The sequence below is a fragment of the Drosophila suzukii genome, chromosome 2R, assembly GCF_043229965.1.
Source record: "Drosophila suzukii chromosome 2R, CBGP_Dsuzu_IsoJpt1.0, whole genome shotgun sequence".
Classification (NCBI taxonomy): Eukaryota; Metazoa; Arthropoda; class Insecta; order Diptera; family Drosophilidae; genus Drosophila; species Drosophila suzukii.
In genome coordinates, this window is record NC_092081.1 from 22117315 (window position 1) to 22138890 (window position 21576).

The 21576-nt window shown below is 45.1% G+C and overlaps 9 protein-coding genes across 14 annotated transcripts; 3 read left to right on the forward strand and 6 right to left on the reverse strand.

The window, feature by feature from the left end:
- Positions 1–126: 126 nt before the first annotated feature.
- hebe lies at positions 127–8217 on the reverse strand. 4 transcript variants are annotated; one of them, XM_065863045.2, is made up of 2 exons: positions 8072–8217; positions 127–1835 (listed from the first exon to the last, which is right to left on the reverse strand). In XM_065863045.2, exon 2 carries the CDS (start codon positions 1759–1761, stop codon positions 445–447), a length of 1317 nt encoding a protein of 438 aa, XP_065719117.2. In that variant the 5' UTR covers positions 1762–1835; positions 8072–8217; the 3' UTR covers positions 127–444. The 4 variants fall into 4 exon arrangements, with proteins under 4 accessions (XP_065719117.2, XP_016930222.2, XP_016930221.2 ...); XM_017074733.4 differs by having other exon boundaries at positions 127–1832; positions 8072–8216; XM_017074732.4 differs by lacking the exon at positions 8072–8217 and adding an exon at positions 5012–5167 and having other exon boundaries at positions 127–1832.
- A 344-nt stretch (positions 8218–8561) lies between these two features.
- On the forward strand, positions 8562–10629 carry LOC108009944 (uncharacterized). Of its 2 annotated transcripts, XR_005013920.3 has the most exons (3): positions 8562–9040; positions 9102–10081; positions 10156–10629. XR_005013920.3 is itself a non-coding variant. In XM_036813741.3 (2 exons), the coding sequence occupies exons 1-2, from the start codon at positions 8648–8650 to the stop codon at positions 10020–10022; spliced, it is 1314 nt and encodes a 437-aa protein (XP_036669636.2). In that variant the 5' UTR covers positions 8562–8647; the 3' UTR covers positions 10023–10111. The 2 variants fall into 2 exon arrangements, 1 of the variants encoding a protein (XP_036669636.2); XM_036813741.3 differs by lacking the exon at positions 10156–10629 and having other exon boundaries at positions 9102–10111.
- Positions 10057–11084, reverse strand: Lsm11 (U6 snRNA-associated Sm-like protein LSm11). Its single transcript, XM_017074692.4, has one exon. It carries the CDS (start codon positions 10994–10996, stop codon positions 10205–10207), a length of 792 nt encoding a protein of 263 aa, XP_016930181.2. The 5' UTR covers positions 10997–11084; the 3' UTR covers positions 10057–10204.
- A 164-nt stretch (positions 11085–11248) lies between these two features.
- On the forward strand, positions 11249–12808 carry Marc (Mitochondrial amidoxime reducing component). Its single transcript, XM_017074689.4, has 4 exons — positions 11249–11407; positions 11466–12088; positions 12213–12499; positions 12570–12808. The coding sequence occupies exons 1-4, from the start codon at positions 11401–11403 to the stop codon at positions 12673–12675; spliced, it is 1023 nt and encodes a 340-aa protein (XP_016930178.2). The 5' UTR covers positions 11249–11400; the 3' UTR covers positions 12676–12808.
- Positions 12701–14129, reverse strand: Vamp7 (Vesicle-associated membrane protein 7). 2 transcript variants are annotated; one of them, XM_065863046.2, is made up of 5 exons: positions 13937–14129; positions 13478–13808; positions 13165–13393; positions 13033–13100; positions 12701–12978 (listed from the first exon to the last, which is right to left on the reverse strand). In XM_065863046.2, the coding sequence occupies exons 2-5, from the start codon at positions 13679–13681 to the stop codon at positions 12823–12825; spliced, it is 657 nt and encodes a 218-aa protein (XP_065719118.1). In that variant the 5' UTR covers positions 13682–13808; positions 13937–14129; the 3' UTR covers positions 12701–12822. The 2 variants fall into 2 exon arrangements, with proteins under 2 accessions (XP_065719118.1, XP_016930182.1); XM_017074693.4 differs by having other exon boundaries at positions 13933–14128.
- A 236-nt stretch (positions 14130–14365) lies between these two features.
- On the forward strand, positions 14366–16764 carry Sting (transmembrane protein sting). The gene is made up of 6 exons (XM_017072180.4): positions 14366–14507; positions 15265–15421; positions 15486–15928; positions 15981–16085; positions 16146–16428; positions 16488–16764. Exons 2-6 carry the CDS (start codon positions 15310–15312, stop codon positions 16580–16582), a joined length of 1038 nt encoding a protein of 345 aa, XP_016927669.2. The 5' UTR covers positions 14366–14507; positions 15265–15309; the 3' UTR covers positions 16583–16764.
- A 276-nt stretch (positions 16765–17040) lies between these two features.
- Orc6 (Origin recognition complex subunit 6) lies at positions 17041–18104 on the reverse strand. Its single transcript, XM_017072181.4, has 2 exons — positions 17947–18104; positions 17041–17888 (listed from the first exon to the last, which is right to left on the reverse strand). Exons 1-2 carry the CDS (start codon positions 18009–18011, stop codon positions 17180–17182), a joined length of 774 nt encoding a protein of 257 aa, XP_016927670.2. The 5' UTR covers positions 18012–18104; the 3' UTR covers positions 17041–17179.
- Positions 18105–18362: 258 nt separating this feature from the next.
- On the reverse strand, positions 18363–19536 carry Prosalpha7 (proteasome alpha7 subunit). Its single transcript, XM_017072424.4, has 3 exons — positions 19378–19536; positions 18749–19314; positions 18363–18634 (listed from the first exon to the last, which is right to left on the reverse strand). Exons 1-3 carry the CDS (start codon positions 19396–19398, stop codon positions 18460–18462), a joined length of 762 nt encoding a protein of 253 aa, XP_016927913.1. The 5' UTR covers positions 19399–19536; the 3' UTR covers positions 18363–18459.
- A 24-nt stretch (positions 19537–19560) lies between these two features.
- Positions 19561–21504, reverse strand: LOC108009277 (uncharacterized). The gene is made up of 3 exons (XM_017073493.4): positions 21265–21504; positions 19841–21199; positions 19561–19777 (listed from the first exon to the last, which is right to left on the reverse strand). The coding sequence occupies exons 2-3, from the start codon at positions 21095–21097 to the stop codon at positions 19697–19699; spliced, it is 1338 nt and encodes a 445-aa protein (XP_016928982.2). The 5' UTR covers positions 21098–21199; positions 21265–21504; the 3' UTR covers positions 19561–19696.
- Between the last annotated feature and the right edge of the window lie 72 nt (positions 21505–21576).

The window sequence follows — 21576 nt, forward strand, 5'->3', positions numbered from 1 at the left end:
AACAAAAATAGTGCTATCTTTGTGGAACAAGTTAAAGTACTCCAGGTGGAAGTAAATAAAAACAGTATAGAGAGCACTCAAGGGGCTTTCAGTAACCCATGGGGAACATTCCAGTTCAAAGTCGCATTCTCAATAATAATAATTTATTTAAATAAAGCAAATGGTGTCTATTGCAATAAACGTAGTTTGGTTTAGCAAGTCCCAAGAACACGCTTTGGGGACCGGGCCTCCATGGGTGGCTTTACGGGATGGGGCACTCCACTCCACTTCACTTCTTTTCACTCGACTCTCTCGATACTGACTGATGCGCGAAGCATAAAATTAAATTTGGCAACATTTCTCGTAATCAACTTAGCAGCTAACACAAAATACAATACAAATAGTTGACGGTTTCTTGTTTAACAAACAAATTGCACTACTCCTGATCCTAAAGGCGATGGTCTTCTAGTCTGCCCTCAAAACGGGCGTCACCTGGACCTCGTTCTGGTCGTCGCTCTTGATGTCGAACTTCAGCTTGGCCAGCTCCTTGAGCTCTCCTCCCTCGGATTCGGTGGCGGGCACCTCGCTGACCACCTTCACGGTGTCCGGATAGTGGTTCTCACCGCCTCCCAGTTCCTGGGAGAAGCTGACCACGGTCTTGGGTTCGTAGTTCACTCCCAGGGCGCCACTAGGGTCGGGAGTGGGTATGCTGGGGCCATCGCTGCTCTGGCCATTGGTGTGCGAAATGGTGATGGCCTGCTCCTCCTCCTTGTGGCCATTGGTGGCTGGAGCTGCCTCCTCCTGGTGGCCATTGGTGGCGGGAGCAACTGGCTCCACCACCTCCACCTTAGCCTCCACTGCAGCGGGGGCGTCAGTGGGAGTGGTCTCCTCCTCCACCTTCCTTTCAGCTGCCACTGGAACGGACTCTGGCTGAGCCTCCACCTCTGGCTCCTCATCCTCGCCAGCCACCGCCTGGTTGACCTGCTCAATGGCCTGGGCCACCTCCTCGGGAGCCACCTCAGAATGGCCATTGGTTTTAGGCTCCTCCGTGTGACCATTGCTGGTGATGGTTTCAGGCTCAGTAATCAGAGCAGAGGTGACCACAGCGGCCACCTGGGGCTGCACCTGCTCCTCCTCCACCTTTTCGGCCACTGGGGCAGGAATCTCGAGGGATGGCACGATGGCCGGACTGGCCATGGTCTCCACAAACGAGGTGCGATTGGGCGAGTCCGGCGAGATCATGACGTGCGTGAAGTAGCCGCTGCGCCGACTCTCGAAGTCCAGCACGTTCTCCTTGGCCAGTCGCTCCTGGATGCGTCGCTGGCGCCTGATGAACTCCGGCACGTTTTCGTCCTCTGCCTCGGCGGGTGGGGGTGAGTCCGCCAGCTTGGGGCGACGCAGGACGACCTTGGCCGCCTCGTTCTCCGCCTCGGAGGAGCCATGGCCGTTGCCATTGGAGGCCCAAGTGGCCGCCGCATTCGAGGGCTTGAAGACCCCGTTGAACTTGGTGCCCACTACGAACTTCTGGGGATTCACCGCCGTGCTGGTGGCGCTCTTGTAGGCGTTGTAGTTGTTGTTGGCGGAAGGCTGGGCGGACAGTGGGCCGCCATTTCCGTTTCCGTTGCCGTTCTCGTCGATCTTCGGCGAGCGGGCGATGGTGAAGTTGGGCTTTCCATGGCTGATCAATAGCTTGGAAGCCGGCGAGGGACTCTTGTCCGGCAGCGGCGAGGGCAGTCCGCTCCGGATCTGTATGCTCGGCTTGTTGTTGACTGTCTCGGCCATCTCTGTATGCCTTTGAATCTGGTCGCGATCGGGCTTTTACTTTCCGTTTCCGCCGTTCACTCTAACGGTCGCTGCTTTTTGGGACAAAAAGAAGAGAAGACAAAGCGTTTTAATAAAACATTCGAGATGGCAAAATTAAATCGTTCAATCATGCTAATTTCCAGCGCCATAATCATTCAAAGTGAAAGAGAAGAGAGCTCGAAGAAAACAGCGAAAAAACCGTCAGCTAATTGCAACAATTTTGTTTGATTAGCTGGAACAGACTGTAGATTAGTAGCGGAATAATATCTTATCGCAGGGCCCAAACGATTTACTGCTAAAGATTTGAACTAGTAAGCCACTTGGATTCTTAGTTTACGAAGGTTTGATTAGGTTGCAGAGAATAGGGAATGGCAACGGAAATTCCTGGACTCTTATTCAAAAGTTGATGAATCATCCACCCGCCGAATTTTGTAATTTGCTCAAGTGTTTCCCCCAAGCCTTATCAGAACTATTCAAAAACAAATACAATTATTTAGTAGCCACACTACTCCATATCCATACATCATATGCCAATCTAGCTTATGACAGTCCGTTCTGCCAACTCACAACTCACTTTCGTATGCAAACAGTTTGCAATCGTTTCACATGGCGTATGCGTAATTACGTAACTCCAGCCAATGGCAGTGGCAGTGAGAATTCCAGGGTCAGCCCCTGTCTACTGGGGCTATTGTAAGGCCCCAAAACAAATACCGGTTGATTGCTGATAGAGCTGAACTTGCTTAAATATCAATTAGATCGATGGGGCCATCGAAAATGCCCCGAGTTTGACCAAGCGAAATAGTGTGGCGCTCTAAAACCCAGAAACCTAATTGTCCGACGGGACAATCAATCCGTTTTCCGATCCAGATCGATCAGACAGACCCATGTGACATTGCCGTCCCCGAAAACCCATCAGTTGACCAAGGCACGTAAACTTGCGATCGAAACCGATAGGAATACCGAGTACTATGCGAATACTTTCATTGCCAGCCCATTTTCATTAGAATGACATTTTCCGTCGCACTTCGAGGGGTGATTCAATTAAGAGCTGCAATTTATGGGCCTGCACTGCATCGTAATTCTAGAAGCGTTCGATTGCCCCGAGAGAGGTCAGCTCCCAGACTTGCTTTTGATTTTCGCTTTCTGATTACTCAGAGGCGGTCGATTTACGATGAATACCCCGCAGTCTGACTTTAACAGATCAATTAGGAAAATGTAAATATCTAACTCATTACCATATAAGAGATTTGGGATCTGTTTTTTAGATAAACCAAAATAAAACTGGTTTTGAACCAATCAACATATTCTGTTATAATCTTATGGGACTGTATAAAGATAATATCTCTGCCTGATTTTATGATTGACACACTAACTTAATTATTCCCCGTTCGGGCAGGCAAACTGCCTTACGAAAGTGCGTCAACTGGGGCTTTACTACATTTATTCCCTTAACCTGTTGTTGGAACCCCATGACAAACAATTAAACAATGTCTGGTACTGATAAAAGCGAAACGAAAACGAATTTATAGCCGACTCTCGGATATTTCTCGTGTTTTTCAACTCTGCCGCCTGGCTTAGCTGGCAAATGGGTATTTTTATGGGCTGGGGGAGGAGTGTTAAGTGCGCACAACTGGGATGAAACTCTGGCCAGAGATCGCGGCACATAACTCCCAATAGCAATATTTTGTTTTCGCCCCTCTGTTTGTTATTTGTATATTATTTTCCCACTTGGTTACCCGGCAATCGCTTCGCGTTCGACCAATTGGCCTTGAAATAGCTGCTGTGTACAGCCGCATGAAGTGCACTGCTGGCTATTTTCGTTACCAATTTGCATAAGGCGAACGAGAGTGAAACACCATAGGTGAGTGGCTACCGATTGTACTCAATTTATGCTTAGAAAAATAAATAATCATGCCAGCTACTTGAGATTCTTCAATAACAGAAAAATAAAATGTTCTTTTTATGCTTATAATGCTTATATGATTAGTAACTACCGCTTTTAAGAGTAAACTTGGTATAAGTCAGAGTTCTATTCGAAAAATATATGTTTTTGAATAAAAATGCTTGCTACAATCAGCAAATTCATAACTGTTGAGTAAACCAATGATGAATTATGAAATTAAGCTCCATAAAAATTGCGTTTTTTGAAAGTATTCGAACACAATGCGATATCTTTGTTTATCTTTCAAGAGCGAAAGCATCCGCTGAGCAAGATATTAAAAAATTCCCGACAATACGAGGGAATGGCCACTTTCTTATGCCCATTTCACCCAAATTCTTTGCATCTTCGTATTCAGGGTGTGAATTGAGACGAACTAAAACCCGGGGCCGTAAAAGAGCGTTTGCCTCAGAAATTCGATTTGGAGTTGCGTGAGTTGGGTGCGTCTATCACTCGGCAGATCAAATTAGTACCCTGCCTCTCCCTCCTTCCTGAACCTTTTCCCCGGGTTTACCTGGGCTCTGCGGCCCTATAGAGTGTATTGCGGTTGCTGGCAGACAAACTCGGTCAGCACTGGCACTGTGTGAACCGAAAACGAGTACAACAATTGCAATCTGCTTGGGAACTTGGTGTGGGTCGACTTGGCCAAGAGCTACGACTCTGGGGGCCCATAAATATAAGCCGAAAGGGTGTCGAGTCGGGAAGGTAATCTTATCAAAGGCATTGCCAAAATCGGGCTGATAGGTGGGCCAGCATAATCCGAAACGATAAGGCTGCACTGGGATTCGGAAACTCGGTACTGGAGTATTACCCAATCATGTGATTAACGGCCCTAGACCGCGCGAAAAGAAAGTGAAATCGGCTGGCATGAAGAAAAACATAAGCCAGAGCCCGAGTTCAAGGCACCGCGATGGATCTGCTCTTCAGGGAGAGTGTTTTGCCGCCTGGCCGCATAATTAGTTGTAAATATTTGTATACGTTTTATGGGATTTATGGTTATGAGGTGGCGAGAAAGCCAGGGCATGTCTCCCTCGATTAGGGCCTGTATATGTATATGATATGCCAGTGTTATAGAACGTGTTTGAGATGCGCGACAATTCGTTATAGATGGGCAATTTAACGGCCACAAATGTCAAAGTCACGAACGTGGAGCGTAAGCGGCTTTTTTTGTGGCCAACGCGGCGTATGAGCGATCGTAAGGAGCTCAGACCATATTACACGTTTGCAGGTTTTCGTTGTTTCTATCTCCAAATATTATTATTTTCAACACACACTGAGATATGGACGCACCTTTAATTGGAGGCTAACTGTCCGCTGCGTTACCGTAAAACGCCAAAACGTAACTGAAAACTGAAAACTGAACGAGCAACTTCGAAGTTCGAACGCCTGGAGTCACATCGTCGTCGCTCGTCGGCGGTTATCGCTCTGCTCGTGCGCATATAGCTGGCCCCATATAGCTACATGGCTGGCAAAATAAATACGAATTCCGAATACCAGATACCATATACCATATACGAGATACCTGAAAAGCTGTTGGCCACTGGCGCTTAATAGCCGTGGCCCACAGCAAAATGCCCTAGAGGCGCCCTGCGTGAAAGGTGCGCTCCGTAACATCCCCCAGAAAACCCAGAGAAAATGGTATAGCCACGGCTGATGTGTGGACACTACTTAATTGCTTGCAAATTATGCACCATCTGGACTGTGGAGCATTTAGGCAACCCAAAAGTGGACACTTCCGACGGGCCAAATTGAAGAAAATCCCCATTATTGCTGCAAATATTGGCAAATATTTACACAAGTTTACACGTGCCGCAGTCGCATGATCTGCTGATCATGAATGTGCTGTAAGAACCCGATTATCTGTTTATTTGCTGTGCAAATGGGAACAACTTGTCGTTGACTCACTGTGTAGTATTTATTTGCTCAGCCCAATGGGTCAGCTTTGCGGGACAATTGCTTTAGACAGACACGTATTTACTTTGCGAGAGTGGTTATTCAATGAGCCATAGATTACCCGCGGCATTGCTTTATGACTGCTGCAATTACGGCGTATTTATAGATCGGTTATTGGGGATCCCGACCCAACAGGCTACTTTCAAGTGGCTTGCGTATTTAATATTAATGGAGGAAGAGCCAAAGTTCGGAATCATTAAAACACTGGGCTTAAAAATATAATCTCATCTATATACAATCGTTTCTTGAGCATATTGCTTACGTGCGGCCCAGTAAACTATGTCAATACAGATAAAGACAATAATCAATATAGTTTTTAAGCAAAGTCATTATAGTCAAATATTTGTCACGTAGAATTTTTGGTAATTTTAGGCAATGTCTCTATAAAGCAATAGGAGCGTCACTGCTGATAAAAAATTATTTATTTAGTAATCTTTATAGTTCATAAACAACTAAATATACTTCAAATATTTATAACCGTCATTTTGCGGGAATGTGGAATTATTCACATAAATTAAAACAATAAAGTGTATCTGTCTGTATGGTAATAAGGAAATCAAATAATAAAGATTATAATCTTTTGAAGTGTATATTCCTTTAAGAAGACCATACAAACTATACATATATTGTTATTATTAACTTGTTTATTGATTTTTGCTATTTACGTATTCAGCTTTTTTGAAATATCGCGCTTTTTCACACGTTTTCTGAGCTTCCTGTATTGAAGTTCGCATAAACACTAGAGTTCCCGAAACCCCAAAACACACGAATCCATATCGCTTTTGATAACTATTGCCAACACCGAAATTTTATGAGCTAGTGTTGTGTTTTTCTGTCGCTGTTTGATTATTTCGCTGATAGCGAGAGCAAAGTGTGTTTGCCATTTACACGATTACGATTCTGCTGGGGCCACATACAAAAATGCGAGGGCTTCCGCGCAAAGTCGACCGATTTCCCCCGGTGGCCGTGAAAATCCCGGGGGAGTGGCGGCGGGATGTGGCAGAGTGGATTCGAATGGAGTGGAGTGGGAAAAGCTGTTTAACTTGTGCCCGCGGGGAGTGGCCTGGCCCCGAAACGGAATGAATGCCCCATATACATGCCGCCCGGTCATCATAAAGCCTGGAAAACTGGTAACTCGGCACAGAGAAAAAATACAACAGATATAGGTCATCGATTCGGGAGTTTTTCACATCGATGTGCCTTCAAAAACCTTCTTTAGCACATCTAAGAAATAACATATTACGTAAGTAATAGGTACTATTAATATCCAAGCAAGTTAAATATTTATAATCATTAATATGCCAAGATCTTACTTGTTTCTGACAAAAACATATTAGAAATCTAAACAGGTTTAAAATATTATAAATATATTGTTTCATCATATTAAGAGAAGGTCCTAAAAACAAGTATCCCTTTTAAATTGTATATTATTATAATAATGTTTTCAGTTGCCTTGTTGATCTAACGATAATATTTAAGCATGATAATTATTAGTTGACCTTTAATAAAACTTAAAAAAATCGAACGCTCTTGACAGCACGACTCTACTGGACAGGTATGTATAAGAAGTAAGTATTTATTCTTTTATGATTTATTAATAAAACCCAGACATTGTTGTATCTGTGTGTCGACCTGTTTTCGCCTAGCGGAGGAAGCCAGTTTTGGCAGTCCCCAATCGATGTGCTAATTACTGGGATACCGGAATCCAGAATTCCACAACTCCAGAACTCTATATCTACCTCCATCCACTGGCAGCTCCCCAGACGATGTTTGCACATCATTACAATTACGCCGCCGAGTGCTTTATTTTAATGATCTATTTGCGAGCGCGGTTGAATAACACGCTAATTGACACACAACGCAAACGGACGTGCACTTGAGCCGGAGTCGCAGGCAAAGGCGGATTCCGATTGGATTCGTATTGGGAATGCGCAACCTTGACAAAGAAAATTTCCAATTAACGGCGCTCGCCAATTTGCGTACACTGCGCGAAAAGGAAACACGCACGAAAGTGGCACACGCCGTTCGTTAAGAACTTATTAATTTTTAGCAATTATGCCATAATGGCGGTAGTTATCAAATTGGGTCGCCATTTCTGCGAAGAGAGAACCGAAATTCTGGCCACTGCGTGATCGAGGGGCAAATGGCTAATCGCAAATGGCAATGGCAGAAATGGATGAAAGAAAACACATTGATTGGCTTGATTATGCACAATAAATAAGAGTCGGTGACTTGTTCACTTTTGTCAGCTTTCCATTCGTTTATGGTAAATGGCTGGGCGCTGCTGCTGCTTCTGCTGCTGCCAATTAAAATAGAAATTGTTGACCAGCCCAGCCGAAAAGTCTGTCGTTTGCTTTGCATAAAAAATTAAAACTTGAACACACAAACGAAACATACGAATTATTATTGCTGCTATTGTTGTTGTAGCTCTGCTGCACGCGGTGTAAAACTTTCGAATCTGCTGCTTTGGATCGGATCGGATTGAATCGGATCGGAAACGTTTGGATAGCGCAAAAACGCTCTGCACAGGCGCGTAACGTGTTTTCAACTGAGCTCGAGATCGCGGCTACAGCAACAGCAACACCCAAAGCAGCAGCGGCAGCAGCAGCAACACCCAAAGCAGCAACAATGCCAGTTTTAATGAATGAAAGCGCCATTTTTTTACCCCCTTTGTCAGCCAACAATGTGCACTTTTGGTACACTCGCCACAAAGCCAGTCCTTTGAGTGCACAAACAAAAGACAAGCAAAACAAAAGCCAAAACTAACATTGCTTTTTGACCAACAGTAAAACCCATTTTGAATTCGATAAGGCAATGTGTGCCTATCGATAAGTCTTGGCCGTTACAAGCCTTTTTCAACACTAACTTGTAACGTATCGATAGATGATTTGATTTACACCTATATCGACCATCGAACTTGTTTATAAAGTTTGATACTATTTATTCATTAAATATCATGAAAAATATATAGACATGACCCCGCAAATTTCAAACGGCCAGCACTATGTGGAAAGTGCGCGTGTTTATATGAGAAGGGACTCCTCTATTCTGATTAAATGCTGCCTGTGCAATGCGGACACTTTTGCCGGTGGCAAGTGGGAGGATTTCAAGAGACACCTGATTGAAGGACACGGAGGAGCACGCCAGTCTGATGAAGATGTGGATGAGATCCAGGACGAGGTACAGATAGAGCTGACCAACATCTTAGAGGCGGGCATTGGTCAAGAATCCCAGTTGGGCGGAGAGCTGGAGGAGGAATTGTTTACCAATGTGGAGTTCCTAGATGAGGAGGAGGAAGCCGTAGAACTAGTCAGCTCATCGGATGAAGGGCATGATCAGGATGAACCTAGGAGGAGTGGCCACCACGTAAGTACTCTTGGCTCCCAAGGAAATCCACTTACGACACCAGATTTTGTACCGCTTACAGGACTACATCCTCAATAGACCAAATAAGCCCTTCTATAGTCTGCGGCACACTAGTCCCGGGATCATTCAGTATTTCATAGAGCTCCTGCGCCGGCAGGAGTATCTGTGGAGCATCCACCATGGAATCAACAGAAAGGATCGCTTGGAAAGCTCCAAAAAAGTGGCACAGGCGCTGTCCCATCGGTTTGGGTGCCATTTACAGCCACAGGTAGTTAACGCCAGTGCTCGATTCCTGCAAGTCTGGTTTGAACGACAGTACGTGATGCAACTGAGCAACTCAGACTTTCGGTGCCGCTACCCAAAGTACTACCACAGCCTCCTGAGATTCATGCCCACTAGCCATATCTCGGTGACCATTTGCGAGGAGTGCGACCGGCGTTGCCTCAACGAGCGTCAGTTGCGGCTGCACAAGTTCCGAGTGCATGGCGGACCCAATCCGAACACATGCCATGTGTGCAACCAGGGCTTTCCGCTCGCCTCAAAGCTGCAACAGCACAAGGCGCGCTATCACTTTAAGCCGCTGGAGTGGCAGTGTGGCAGATGCGACTACAATGCACCTTCCAAGTGGGACTTTCAGCAGCATCAGGCCATGCACGCCGGGCAGAGGAACTACACCTGCGAAGTGTGTGGGCACAGCTGCAAGACCAGCTCCGCCTTGGCAGTCCACCGGCGCACGCACGACCAGCCGAGATTACAATGTCCCCAATGCGACCGGCACTTCCGAGAGAACTACACCTTGAAGAGCCACATCCGTAAAATCCACGACGGCGACAATGCGCGGAGGGTCTCCTGCAGCATTTGCTCGAGAAGATTCCAAACGAAGGAGATGCTAGAGCTGCATGAGTTGGTTCACTCCAAGAGGGAAGAAAAGGAATCGGAGGAGACTGAAGATCTGGAGGAACTGGATACACCCTTTAACTAAGTACTTTTTGAAGAACGAATACGAACAACACAAGTTATTTGAAGACTGAATCTTAGTTGGTAATAACAAAAGTTTTAAAATGAATTATAGCTTAACAGAAATACTTATATGAATATGTTACTTTCTTATATAGCTATTCGAATGATTTACATCGAACGAAGAGAGTTCAACCAAGCTTTGCATTATTTGGCCTTAGCTACTATACTAACTAGAACCACATTTTCGCCGCGTATTAGAATCTGTGGCAGATCTCGCTTTATCTCCACGTTCTTCCGGTTTAAGCTTTTGACTTGGGTCTGGGGAAGAGTTATCCCCAGCTCCCTGAGCCGGTCTGTGCAATCAACAGGTGTGTCGCATATGTTCTGTTCTCCGTAATTGTACTTTCGTCGCTTCCATGTTTCGGTGGCGTTTCGCAGGAGCATATTCCATTGCTTATCGAAGGCCACTAGTTCGCCCTCGACGCTGCCACCCACTGCTCCCTGCTTGCGGATCACCACCCTAACTCGAATTTCTTCGTGTTTCTCACTAGTTTCCTTGAGGCCGGCCGAAGGAATGCACTTTTTAAGGACTTCCAGGGGACCGACAGTGCTCTCCATGTAGGTGAATATGTTGCGATGGTGCTTCTTGTTCGAGGTCCTAGTCGTGGGCATCTGATGGGGCTCAAAGCGACGCTGAGGAGCCTCCAGGATATCTACAGACCTGGAGGAAGGTGCCTTCTTCGATGCTCCCTCTCCTCCTCCGGCTTCCGGTTTCTGCCGCTTGTTTAGTTGCCAGATGCCGAACTTTTTGAGCGCACTCTCGAAGGCGGCCAGGTTTTGGTAGAGGACTTTGGGGACCACATCCGTCACCTTGTAGTTGGGTTCGTATAAAGCTCGCAACGGATTAAACTGATCACTGCATACATCCAGTTCGGGATTATGGCTGGAAGCATCTTCCTTTGAACTTTTCGGGGCCTCCGTATCCCTGTCACTCATTTCTGATCCTAAAAAGTCTCTTAAAATGTTGATTTGTTTGTAAACAAATCCGCCGGCTAACCTAAGAGGTCGATAACAGTTATCGATTAATTTGTAGGGAGGCAAAAGCGATGATAATTTAAAATTAAAAAAAAACATTTCAAAACCAGTTTAAGGTGGTTCCTAACCCTATCGTTCACAAAAAAAGTTCAATATCTTATATTATCATCCCTTTTTGTTATCACTAGCTTTTACTAATTTAATTAAAGGTGTAAAACGGTCCATTATCTGTACATATTATATTGCCTGGGAAAGATCTTCATCAAAGGAGAGCTTTCGCCAATAAACCTAATCAGTGAAGCTTTTAACGCAGAGAAAGCAACAAGTTCTTCTTACTGTTTTAAGTTTTACCCTTCACAAAGGAGATGGCAAGTGAGTAAAAAAAGGGGACTAAGTCATGAAATCTTGCTGTAACTGGGTTATCCTGCAGCCGGTGGAAGCAACACGACCTTTGACCTCAGTCCCAAGACCCTGGTGGGCGTGGGCGTGGGCATGGTAGCGGTGGGCGGGGCCAGTTACCTGTTGTACCGCCACCTGACCCGCGATGTGATGCCCCAAAAGTGGCGACGCGTGGGCACCGTGGAGAGGGTTCACTTCTTTCCGGTCAAGTCCTGTGCTCCTCTGCAGATCTCCAAGACCGGAGTGGAGTACGACTGCGACGTGCTGAGCATGTCCTTTGAGGGAATAAGGGATCGTACCTTGATGGTTGTCAACGACAAAAACGAAATGGTCACTGCTCGCGTGTATCCCCACATGACCCAGATCCAATCGAAGAAGGTGTCGCCCAGCAAGCTGATTTTTAGCGCCCAGGGCTTGCCCGACTTGGAGTTGGACTTTGAAAACCTGGATGGTCCTGGAAAGGATGTGAACACATCCGTTTGGGGCGTTCCCGTGGACGTGATGCCCTGCGGAGATCGGATCAACAAGTGGTTCTCACAGGCCATCCTGCAGAAGGAAAGCGGGCTGAAACTTGTTCACTACCCCTATCCGAAGCCAGTGAGAAGCACCAATCCGCGACTCAAGGACATGCCCTTCATAAGACAAGAGGATTCGGTGGGTATCCTAGTGTATTTTGCTAGTTTTGCACAGCTAATATTTCAAAAAACAAGAATAGTACCATCCCAGGATAAAGGTTACCCATAATTTTACTATCCTCTTCTGTATGTTCATTCCACAGGGCACCTTCAACGATGCCACCAGTTTTATGCTGATGAACCTTTCTTCGGTAGCTGATCTCAACACTCGGCTAAAAAATCCTGTGGATGCCCTCCAGTTCCGGGGTAACTTCGAGCTAAAAATGGATGTGGACGAGCCCTATGCCGAGGACAATTGGCAATGGCTGCGTATTGGCGATGATGCTGTCTTCCGTACGGTGGCGCCTTGCACGCGCTGCATCCTTCCGAACATAAATGTGAAGACTGCTGAGAGGGACGCCGATGGGGAGCCACTGAAGACGCTGAGAAGGTGAGTCCTTGCTTTAAGCATGATCTGAGCAATGCGATTTATCGCGCTACTTCATCTCTGGTCTCCACAGCTACCGCTTGTTCAACTACAGCTCACCGGCTCTGGGCATCCATTTGGGTCTTCGGCTTCCAGGAAAGGTCAAGGCAAACGATGTGGTGTACGTGGGGGACAAGTGATCGCTCCGAAGGCTCTTCCAATATATTATTCCGTATACATTCAAGTTTATTACATAGAACATAGATAATGAGGGTACCGTAGAGTTTTATATGCAAATATACATGTGTTATGAGCCTATAACAATATAAACAACTTTAAAGCGCATCCTAAACACAGGACTGCCAGGCGAGGCCACCACAGGCCATGCTCACGATTACGTAGACAACAAAGGTTATCACCAGGCCCACCACCACGTAGATGCGGATGTTCTTCCAGAACATTTGTCGCGCCAAGTTCCGCGAGGCCTTGCGGAATGCAACGGACTGTAAAAGAGGCAGATGAAAGAACATTTCCAAGCCCAAATGGTGTCATCTTACATTATTGCTCAAGTTTTCGGTCTTGTTGACCAGCAGCTCCAGTTTCTCGCCGCGATCTCGCAGACTGTCTGCAGTTGGGATAATCGGGGATCAGTGAAATGATAAATTAAGGAGAACCGTCTTCTTTCTCACCAATATTCTTAACCATGATGTCTTTTAGCTCGTCTATCTGCCCATGAACTCGCGAAATGGTGTCCACCTCCCGGGACTGACTAAAGTAGTTCATCTGGTCGGCCAGGATCTTGGAGAACTCGGTGTTCATGGAGTAGGCGATGGCGGTGGCCACCTGCAGGCCGTAAGTCTGGATGAACTTCTGCTTGACGTCCGCCAAGAATAGGAAGGCCCGGGAACGCTCGAACTCCTACGAAGAAACGGGGAGATTTGTGAATATCGATTAAGCAATGAGTAACCGGTGGGTAACTGGGCCAGCGGTTCGTTCACCCACGTTGTCGGTGATGCACATGTAGACCAGCTTGTTCTCGCAGGTGTAGTGGATCAGGTAGTCGCCGTGTGTGTAGGTCATCTTGTGGTTGTGCACCCCGATCCGGCCGATGATGTGCTCCGTCACTTCGGCGAAGTTGCCGACGCAGTCCGCGTACTTGGCCAGCACGGTGGTGCCCCGCGATATTACACTATAAAGTATCGGCATGGTGCCACAGATTCGTCTTTGTTGAGGGTGCGGTTCTTCAGTTCTTCAAGCCGCTTTCGCTTTGTTTTGCTTATCAATCAATCGGGGAACAAACAACGAACCGTCACCGATGACGTGCCCTCGGAGTCTGTGAATCCGAAAGGTATAAATTTAGTAACTAATACTATCTGATCTCGGGCTTATCAATTTCAACAATAGGTGTTATTCATGAGTAATATGCAATATATGTAATCAAATATTAAACCACCTACTTGCTTTGTTTATCCAATTCGGTTTGCCTCAAGTCGACAAGGAAACTACAGATTTACATTTTGTGGTAGCGACACTGGCTATATTGATTTTTCACTATTATTATTATCGCACAGTTAAAGACATCACAAATCCAAGAAATTAGTTCGATTTTTTTTAACAACAATACAATTGCTGACGCTTGATGCAGTTATACAAATTAGGGGTGGGTAAGCATCGATGACACTATCGATGCATCGCAAGTCATTCTCATTTCATCGCATACGGTTACACTGATTAACGGGTTTTTCAAAATGAGTTGTACGGTCTTATTGTTATTTGTTTTTGAATAACATATATAATGACCTTATGGGGTTGAAATAGGGACACCCCAGCCACAGCTTGCCAGTATTGATCAGAGCATTAGATCATTTAGTTGAGACTAAGCTCCACAAAGAACGAAGAGCCTTCGCAAATAATACGCAGTTCTGAAATTACCATACCAATCGGTGTGCATTTTTAAAACCAGAAAATCACATCCCTGCAGTAGTCCCTTGATCCTTAGATAATTTGGATTCTCACTCCTAAGCAGAGAAAGGTAAACCATTGATGTACTAACAGATAAATATACAAGTTATTTTGAATGTATTTAAAAGCTTGAGATTTAGAAGCTATGGTTCCAATGTATGGTGCTGCTGAGCTACTTGATTTCAAATAATGCATGGGTTGTACAATTAATTAATTTAAAAAAATGCCCCCAAAGTTTACTGCTGTACCAAAGCTGTTGTTATTCTAGTCATTCATACATTTTGTAAATGTACACTTGTGAGATAAGCGGATGACTTTTCTTGTGACACGATGTACTAGAAGAAACTCATTCGTTATTCTATGCATATTTTAAAAGCCTTAACACTAAGGGCCACCTTTTGCTAAGATTACTAGTGTTTTACTTCGGTGACTAAACTGATCACTGAAATCTCAGCGAATCTTACATTTAGATTAGGCAGATTAGATAAACATAAAAGATTTATCAATTATTTAAAAGTAATAACAACAATTAATTACATAATCTAGTTCGCTTGTGTTAGTCCTATAGACATTCAATTGAATTATTTAGATTTGAATAAATTCTGTACAGTTATAAAAAGATTTTCATATATATTCGCAAGTCTTTAAAAGGAACAAATAAACACAATTCAAAATAAATAAACAGAACAATGTAGCTCTTTGATAGCGCTCTTAAAAAGTTGAACTGTAGAATGCGAATATTTAACCTATACATACACAAAATGTATGTTTGCCGCGGAAATATAACATCGTTGAACTGAATTTTTGAATTTCAAATTCTGGGAAAGCTTTCGCGAATTCTTCAGATCGATCTGGCAACCCTGGCGAACCGTATGTTCGGAGAAATGGCAATTGCAAATAGCGCGGAAGAAGCGGAGAACGCAGTTCGCGCGGAGAAGAGCAGGAAATGTTTTTATTTGAAAAAGATGATAGGAGAGTACATAGGTGAGTGAAGGTGCCGTGTCGATTGATTACACGCCTTAGACCGCATTGCTCTGATTCATTGCAGACACCTCTGTTTGCATTGTGGCCACCGTCTTTCTGGCTGACTTTCTGCAGCGCTTGTATCGCTGTGTCGTCGAATATGTCCGATACAGCCGGTACTATCTGCCCGAGGACCGGGTGAGGACGATCCTCCGACGGTCTTACACATACAACACCAAGTCGACCTTTCTGCTGGTGGGCTTTCTCCTCGTGGGGTTCGCCCGAATCTCGGTTACAGGAAATTGCAGAGGCGTAGTGCCCACGATGGTGTTCCTGGCCCACATACCGCTCTACTGGATCTTCAGCGATCTGGGTCAGAGCACCCTGAGCTACTCCCACTGGATACGGGAATCCCACGGACTAGACTACGCGGCCGGAATGGCCTCCAACTACTTCCACGGCTACCTCAAACTTTCACTGCCCGAACGCAAGGAAGATGGACTCCATCACCGAATGGAACTTTATGAGGTAAGTTGACTCCGAGGTCTATCCAAATTTATAATAAGATTGCACTTTCCAGGACAAGAACAACATCACCTTCGGCATAAATCGACTGGTTATTCTTATTCCCGACGAAATGTTTGTTAATGGCGTGCTCGAAAGCGATTTACTGAAAAAAGTTGAGGTGAAAGTTCGCAAGAAATCCTTGGAGATCATAATACAAGTCTAGTAATAACGTTCTTAGCCCCTGGAGACGAAGTTCATAAACCGAGCCGGCGTGTATCGTCCCTTTAAACACGCTGTCTACAGACTGAACCAAAAGGTTAATGGCAAGACCTACTACTTTGCCATCGAGGGGGCCACGCCCATGCTATCCTTCTTCGATGCCATGCAGTTCAACCTGTCGGCCACCTGGCAGATGAAGGAGCTGAAGCGGGAGATCTGGCTTAAGTTCTACAAGCACTTGAAGGAGCTCATTACCACGTGGCCGGAGACCCGTAACTTAGTGGAGTTGATCATCTACAGTTGTAGGTGCAAACCTCTTCACGGAATCTGACAGGCAATACTAACTTTATTTATTTTTCAGCCCATGATTCTAAGGGGAACCTCATAGATGTTGGCGAATTGCTTAAAGCCCATATGCAAAACAAAACGAGGACTATTGACGAACTTACCGACTAGGAAATCCAAAGAAATTAGCGAGTTTAAATACAGGAATAATAGGCTTAGAAATCACTTACTCGGCATCAACAAACCGCGACCATTTTTATTTAAATAGGTATTTTTTTACTTTTATATGTACGTACCTAAAACTAATGAAGAATTTCAATACAATAAATCAGTGTTACTAATGTTAAAAACAAGTTTACACGATAATGTGGCTAAAAGGGATACAAACTAAAAGTTACTCCTTGTTCGATCGATTTGTTCTATATTATTTTGCATTTTTTTTTCATATTTTGATCGGGGTATTGTCTGAATACATGTGTATTTATCTTTTTCAAAATGATACATTTTTAATCGGACTTTTTTGTTTTATTTAAAAGCTTAACCTTTGAAACGGAATGACAAGGATAACAAAACTAATGACGAAATGGTTAACTTAGAATTCCAGAATGCCAAGAAGAGAAACATTGGCATTTCTTTACTTAGGAATCTCTCTTATATTTTAAACTAAAATTAATGGTAATATTCAATGTAATAAATAATTATTTCTAATGACAAACTGGATCTTTCATGGAAATGTCTTATATATTAGTCATAATGTAATCCAAATGCTTAAGCCTCCAGAAGCTGATTATCCGGATTGGGCTCCGAACTCTCCTGTTCCATCAGCCGAGCCTGCGCTGTGGCCAGCATTCGCGCCTTCCATGTATCGTAGTCCTCCGTCTGAGGCTTCTGCGCCTTCTTGACCTCTTGGCCCTTGATATTCTCTTGCTGACTTTCCTTAAGTTTCCCATCCAAATCGGAGGAGGCTTGTACTTTTACCTCTTTGTGGTGCTTGGCTATCATGAGACTCCACTGCTGCTCGAGCTGTTGGAACTGGGTGGGACGAAGGTTGCTAAAGGGCATGAGCTTGGTCTTGGAGACCTTCTTCTTGAGCAGGCGACAGGCCTGGAAGACGGCCATGGCTGCGTACTGCGGATGGGTGGTGTCGGTGCCGGTGTCCTCCGTGGCCGCCACGGCATTGAAGAGGGTCATCAGCTCCTCCGCCTTGCGGGTTACCTCGTTGAGGCCCAGCTGCACACATATGTCGTTCACGCTGGCCAGCTTGTTCAGGTCCAGGAGCTTCTCGAACATCCGCTTGTTGTTTAGGTAGTGGCTCTTGCGCAACCCAGACAACTTAAGGGCCTGCTCCTTGTCAAACCCGATGCCCAGCAGACAGGAGGCGAGGTCCGCGCACAGGACTATCTTGCCATACTCGTTGATCTGCAGGGGGACATTTGTGGAGCGCAGCTCCAGTAGACGCACCAATTCAGTGGTTTTCCTGGAAAGGATTCGTTTTAACCTATTAGGTCACTTCACTTATACCATTTCGAACTCACTCCATCACATTGGGCTCCTCCCGCAGTCCCATCTTCGTTATCAACTGTTCTATTAAAGTAGTCATTGCTCTTATTAATCGCAGTCTTAATTTCAAGTCGTGGGTCGTTAAATCACAAATAACAATAAATGGCGCGAAATGAATCAGCTGTGAGCGATACGTTTTGACTATAATCGAGCGGTTATCGGTACTTTGTCATATGAACGGAGCTAGTTCCGATAAACTTTAAAATATTTTAAAGAGGAAAATACTAAGGGGCTCTATGGTTTAAATATTTTAATGTTTTCCGTTTAGTTGTAACTGGAAATGCGATTACGAACTTCAGTTATTGCAGCTTTCGGGATAGCTAACTATTTAAGCCATTACGACTTCAAGTGCAAGGATCAATACTCCCCCAAACCGAATCGAAAGTCAATGTTTCACCCGATTTTGTTTATACATTTTGCGCTTTAGGGAAATATAAAATTAACGTTATGCATTTGGGCCCAGAATTAGATTCACTGCCGCAAACGAACTAATGCGTCTCATTGTCGCTGTCATCCTCCTTGTTGGCGGCGTCTCCGGCATTCCGCGCCTTCTCAGTCAGTTCTGGGGGATTGATGCGATGCAGGCCATCGGTCACCCTGCCCACCAAACCCATTTCGAAGCGGAAGTCCTTGTCCTTTAGCTCGTCATGGACCTTGTAGATGCTGAAAAATAAGATTGGCATGACAATAACTTTTTATAAATTATTCTTAGACAATAGGGGGGTTAATTCTAAGCGAAAGAAAGAAACTAGAAAGGTTTCAGGGCAGTAGACCTACATTTCACCGGCGCTCTTCACCAGATCGTCGATCTTCATGTCCGGCTTGAGCTTCTCCATCTCCGTCTTGGCCAGCTGTTTGGCCTTGCCGCTAGCGCAGGCGAAGTAGCCGAAGGAGGAGCCGGAGGGCTCGATCTTGTAGAGCTGCGGGCCCTCGACCTCGTCCCAGGAGGCGAATATGATCGACAGTCCGAAGGGGCGAACGGCGCTGTACAGGGTGTAGGCATGGACATATCCGGCGACGCGGTCGCACAGATGCTTCAGCGGAATGGCGTGCTCGAACTGTTGCCTGTAGTTGGCCGCCTCCTGGCGGGCGATGTCCGCCACATAGTTTCCATCGGCCACCAAACCGGCCACCGCCATTCCGATGTTCTTCTCAATGGTGAATATGCGCCCGCCGGCGTCCGGCTCGTACAGCTTGCTGGTGATGATCTTCTCCACGGCCAGCACCACGGCGTCCTTGCCTCGGATCCCAATCACGGTGCCGCTCTTCTCCACCGCCTTCGAGGCGTAGTCGATCTGGAAAACGCGGCCATCCGGCGAGAACTGGGAGGCCGACAGGTCGTACTGCAAACGAGAGGGCCATGTTAGGAATCGTTCGATCACGGACTCGGCTCACCAACTACTTACTCCGGTGCCAATAGTACTCATTGCGAAGACTTGAAGGAAATTTAAACTTTTCAAACGCAAAAATTAGTTTAATATCTTGGGTCAAATGCGACGATGATTTGACGGCTTTTGCTTGGCTAGTGGTGGACAAAACAAAGGCGCATATCGATTGTCCGAGTTTCGATATTTTGCTTGCAATCGCCCGCCACTGGCCGACTATCGCTTCAAACTGTATAACTATCGCCTAGGTTTAAATTTATATTGTATTTGAATATTAAGCATTTAAAGCTTCGCTTTATTTTACGTGTATAACAAGTTACAAATTTGTTTTTAAGAGTCATCAACATATCCACCCAGCCCAAAAGCTATAAGCGTTATATCCTTTCAATCTAATGATTTTTTTGGGCGCCGCTTCAGGATTCTGGAAAGAATTGGTTGTAATTTAAATAAGGAGTTAATGTCGCAAAACTAAAACTGAACTTACATTGCAAATAAACATCCTTATTTCCTCGTCGCTCGTAGAAAATCCCAGTTCAATGGGCAGCTTTCGCTTCATATTATTGTTGGTCATTTCCTGGCGAACTCGTTCTGCGATCCCAGTTACCAGCTTATCGTTTAAGCAGATTTGTTTCAGTCCCAAATAGTGTAGTTTGGGACAGGCGTCAAACAGGTGCAATATCATTGAGTCACTGACGCACGGTTCATTGAAGACTATCTTCTCCAACATTTTGAGCTTGGCGATTGGCGCATAGTCAAAGTCCACCCAGGACAAACAGAGGACTCGAAGGCCGCTAAGCTTGCCCACCTCTTTCAGCTGCTCCTTGGTTAGGCGGGCACCAATTGTTAAATGCTCTAGCTCCTGGTACTTGTACTCCACGAGTCCTTCGATTAGCAGGGTCAACAAGTTATTATAGTGTTGCCAGTCCTGTGTGTCCAGTATATCACTGCAAATCATCAGCTCTTTTAGGCTTGGCAGTTGGGCCACATACGCGCTGTTGCGGCGGAGACCCATGGTGAATCGTAGCACCTCCAGCGAAGGACAAGAATTCTCCATTACCATCATTTTGAAGACCTCGTCATACCTATACAATCGCAGGAGGTCGAGGGATCTCAGTTTGGTTAGACGCTTGCAGGTCTGGGGAAGGGAGCCGACTTCCAAATTGAGGCAGTTAAGCTTTAGCACCTCGATGGAAGCCGGTAGCTCGTAGAAGGTGCGACCAGTAATATAGCAGTTGCTCAACTCTAAGATCTTCAGATTGGTCAGGTTCTGGAGCACAGAAATGTCCTTATCGCGAATGCCTGAAGAGCATATCTCCAGAGCCTCCAGATGATAAGCATTGTCCATAATAGACTTCATGAATAGATACATATTAGGGCAGAACACAAAATGCAACGTCCTCAGATTGCTGCATTTGTCCCCTACCAATTTGGCCAAACGTTCCTTAATATGCATGACCTTAATGCTCTGTACATGAGCTCCAGACAGCTTGAAGAAGGTGCATACTTCCCTGGCGGTACATTTCTCTAGCTCATCGGAGTTCACGGACTTGTGCAGCCGGGCAGTGGCCATCTTGTAGATCCTCCTAAATCGTGGGCAGGTCCTGGCGAATCGCAGCTGATCCTGCAGTCCCAGTTTTTGCAGGACACGCTCCAAGCAGTCGTCATTAAGAGACAAGATGGACGATGTCCGCCGATGGGACAGCATTTCCTGAGGAGATTCGTATGCATCTGGCTGTGCCATTTTGAATCTTCCTTGTTCTTATTATACACCAGGTCAAAAAGACAATATGTGTAAAGCAAGTCTAAAGTCTTGCAACCCCAGAGTTACAAACGTCAATTTAGGCTGAAGCAAAAATCGTTGCTTACCTGATACTGTCGCAATTTTATTGGTAAAGTTACCTTACTTACCTTACTAAAACAAGCTAGACAGCATCGATACTTATTGTTAAATTAAAAAATTTCGGGACATTGAATTTATATGGAATATCTGTCAAAAAACGGATGCAACATCAACAATTTTAAGCTACCGTTCTTTTAGCCAAAGTGTTAAATTAGCCCCAAATTAAAATTAATAGCAACATTCTGGGTATGAATTGTTGAAAAATAAAACAACAAAAAATATTTTCTAAATGGTTCCTGTTGAATTTTCAAACAATTGTGACCATTTGTCAACTTTTTCGGAAGTAAAAGCCAGGGTTCAAAATACTATGCTACATTTGT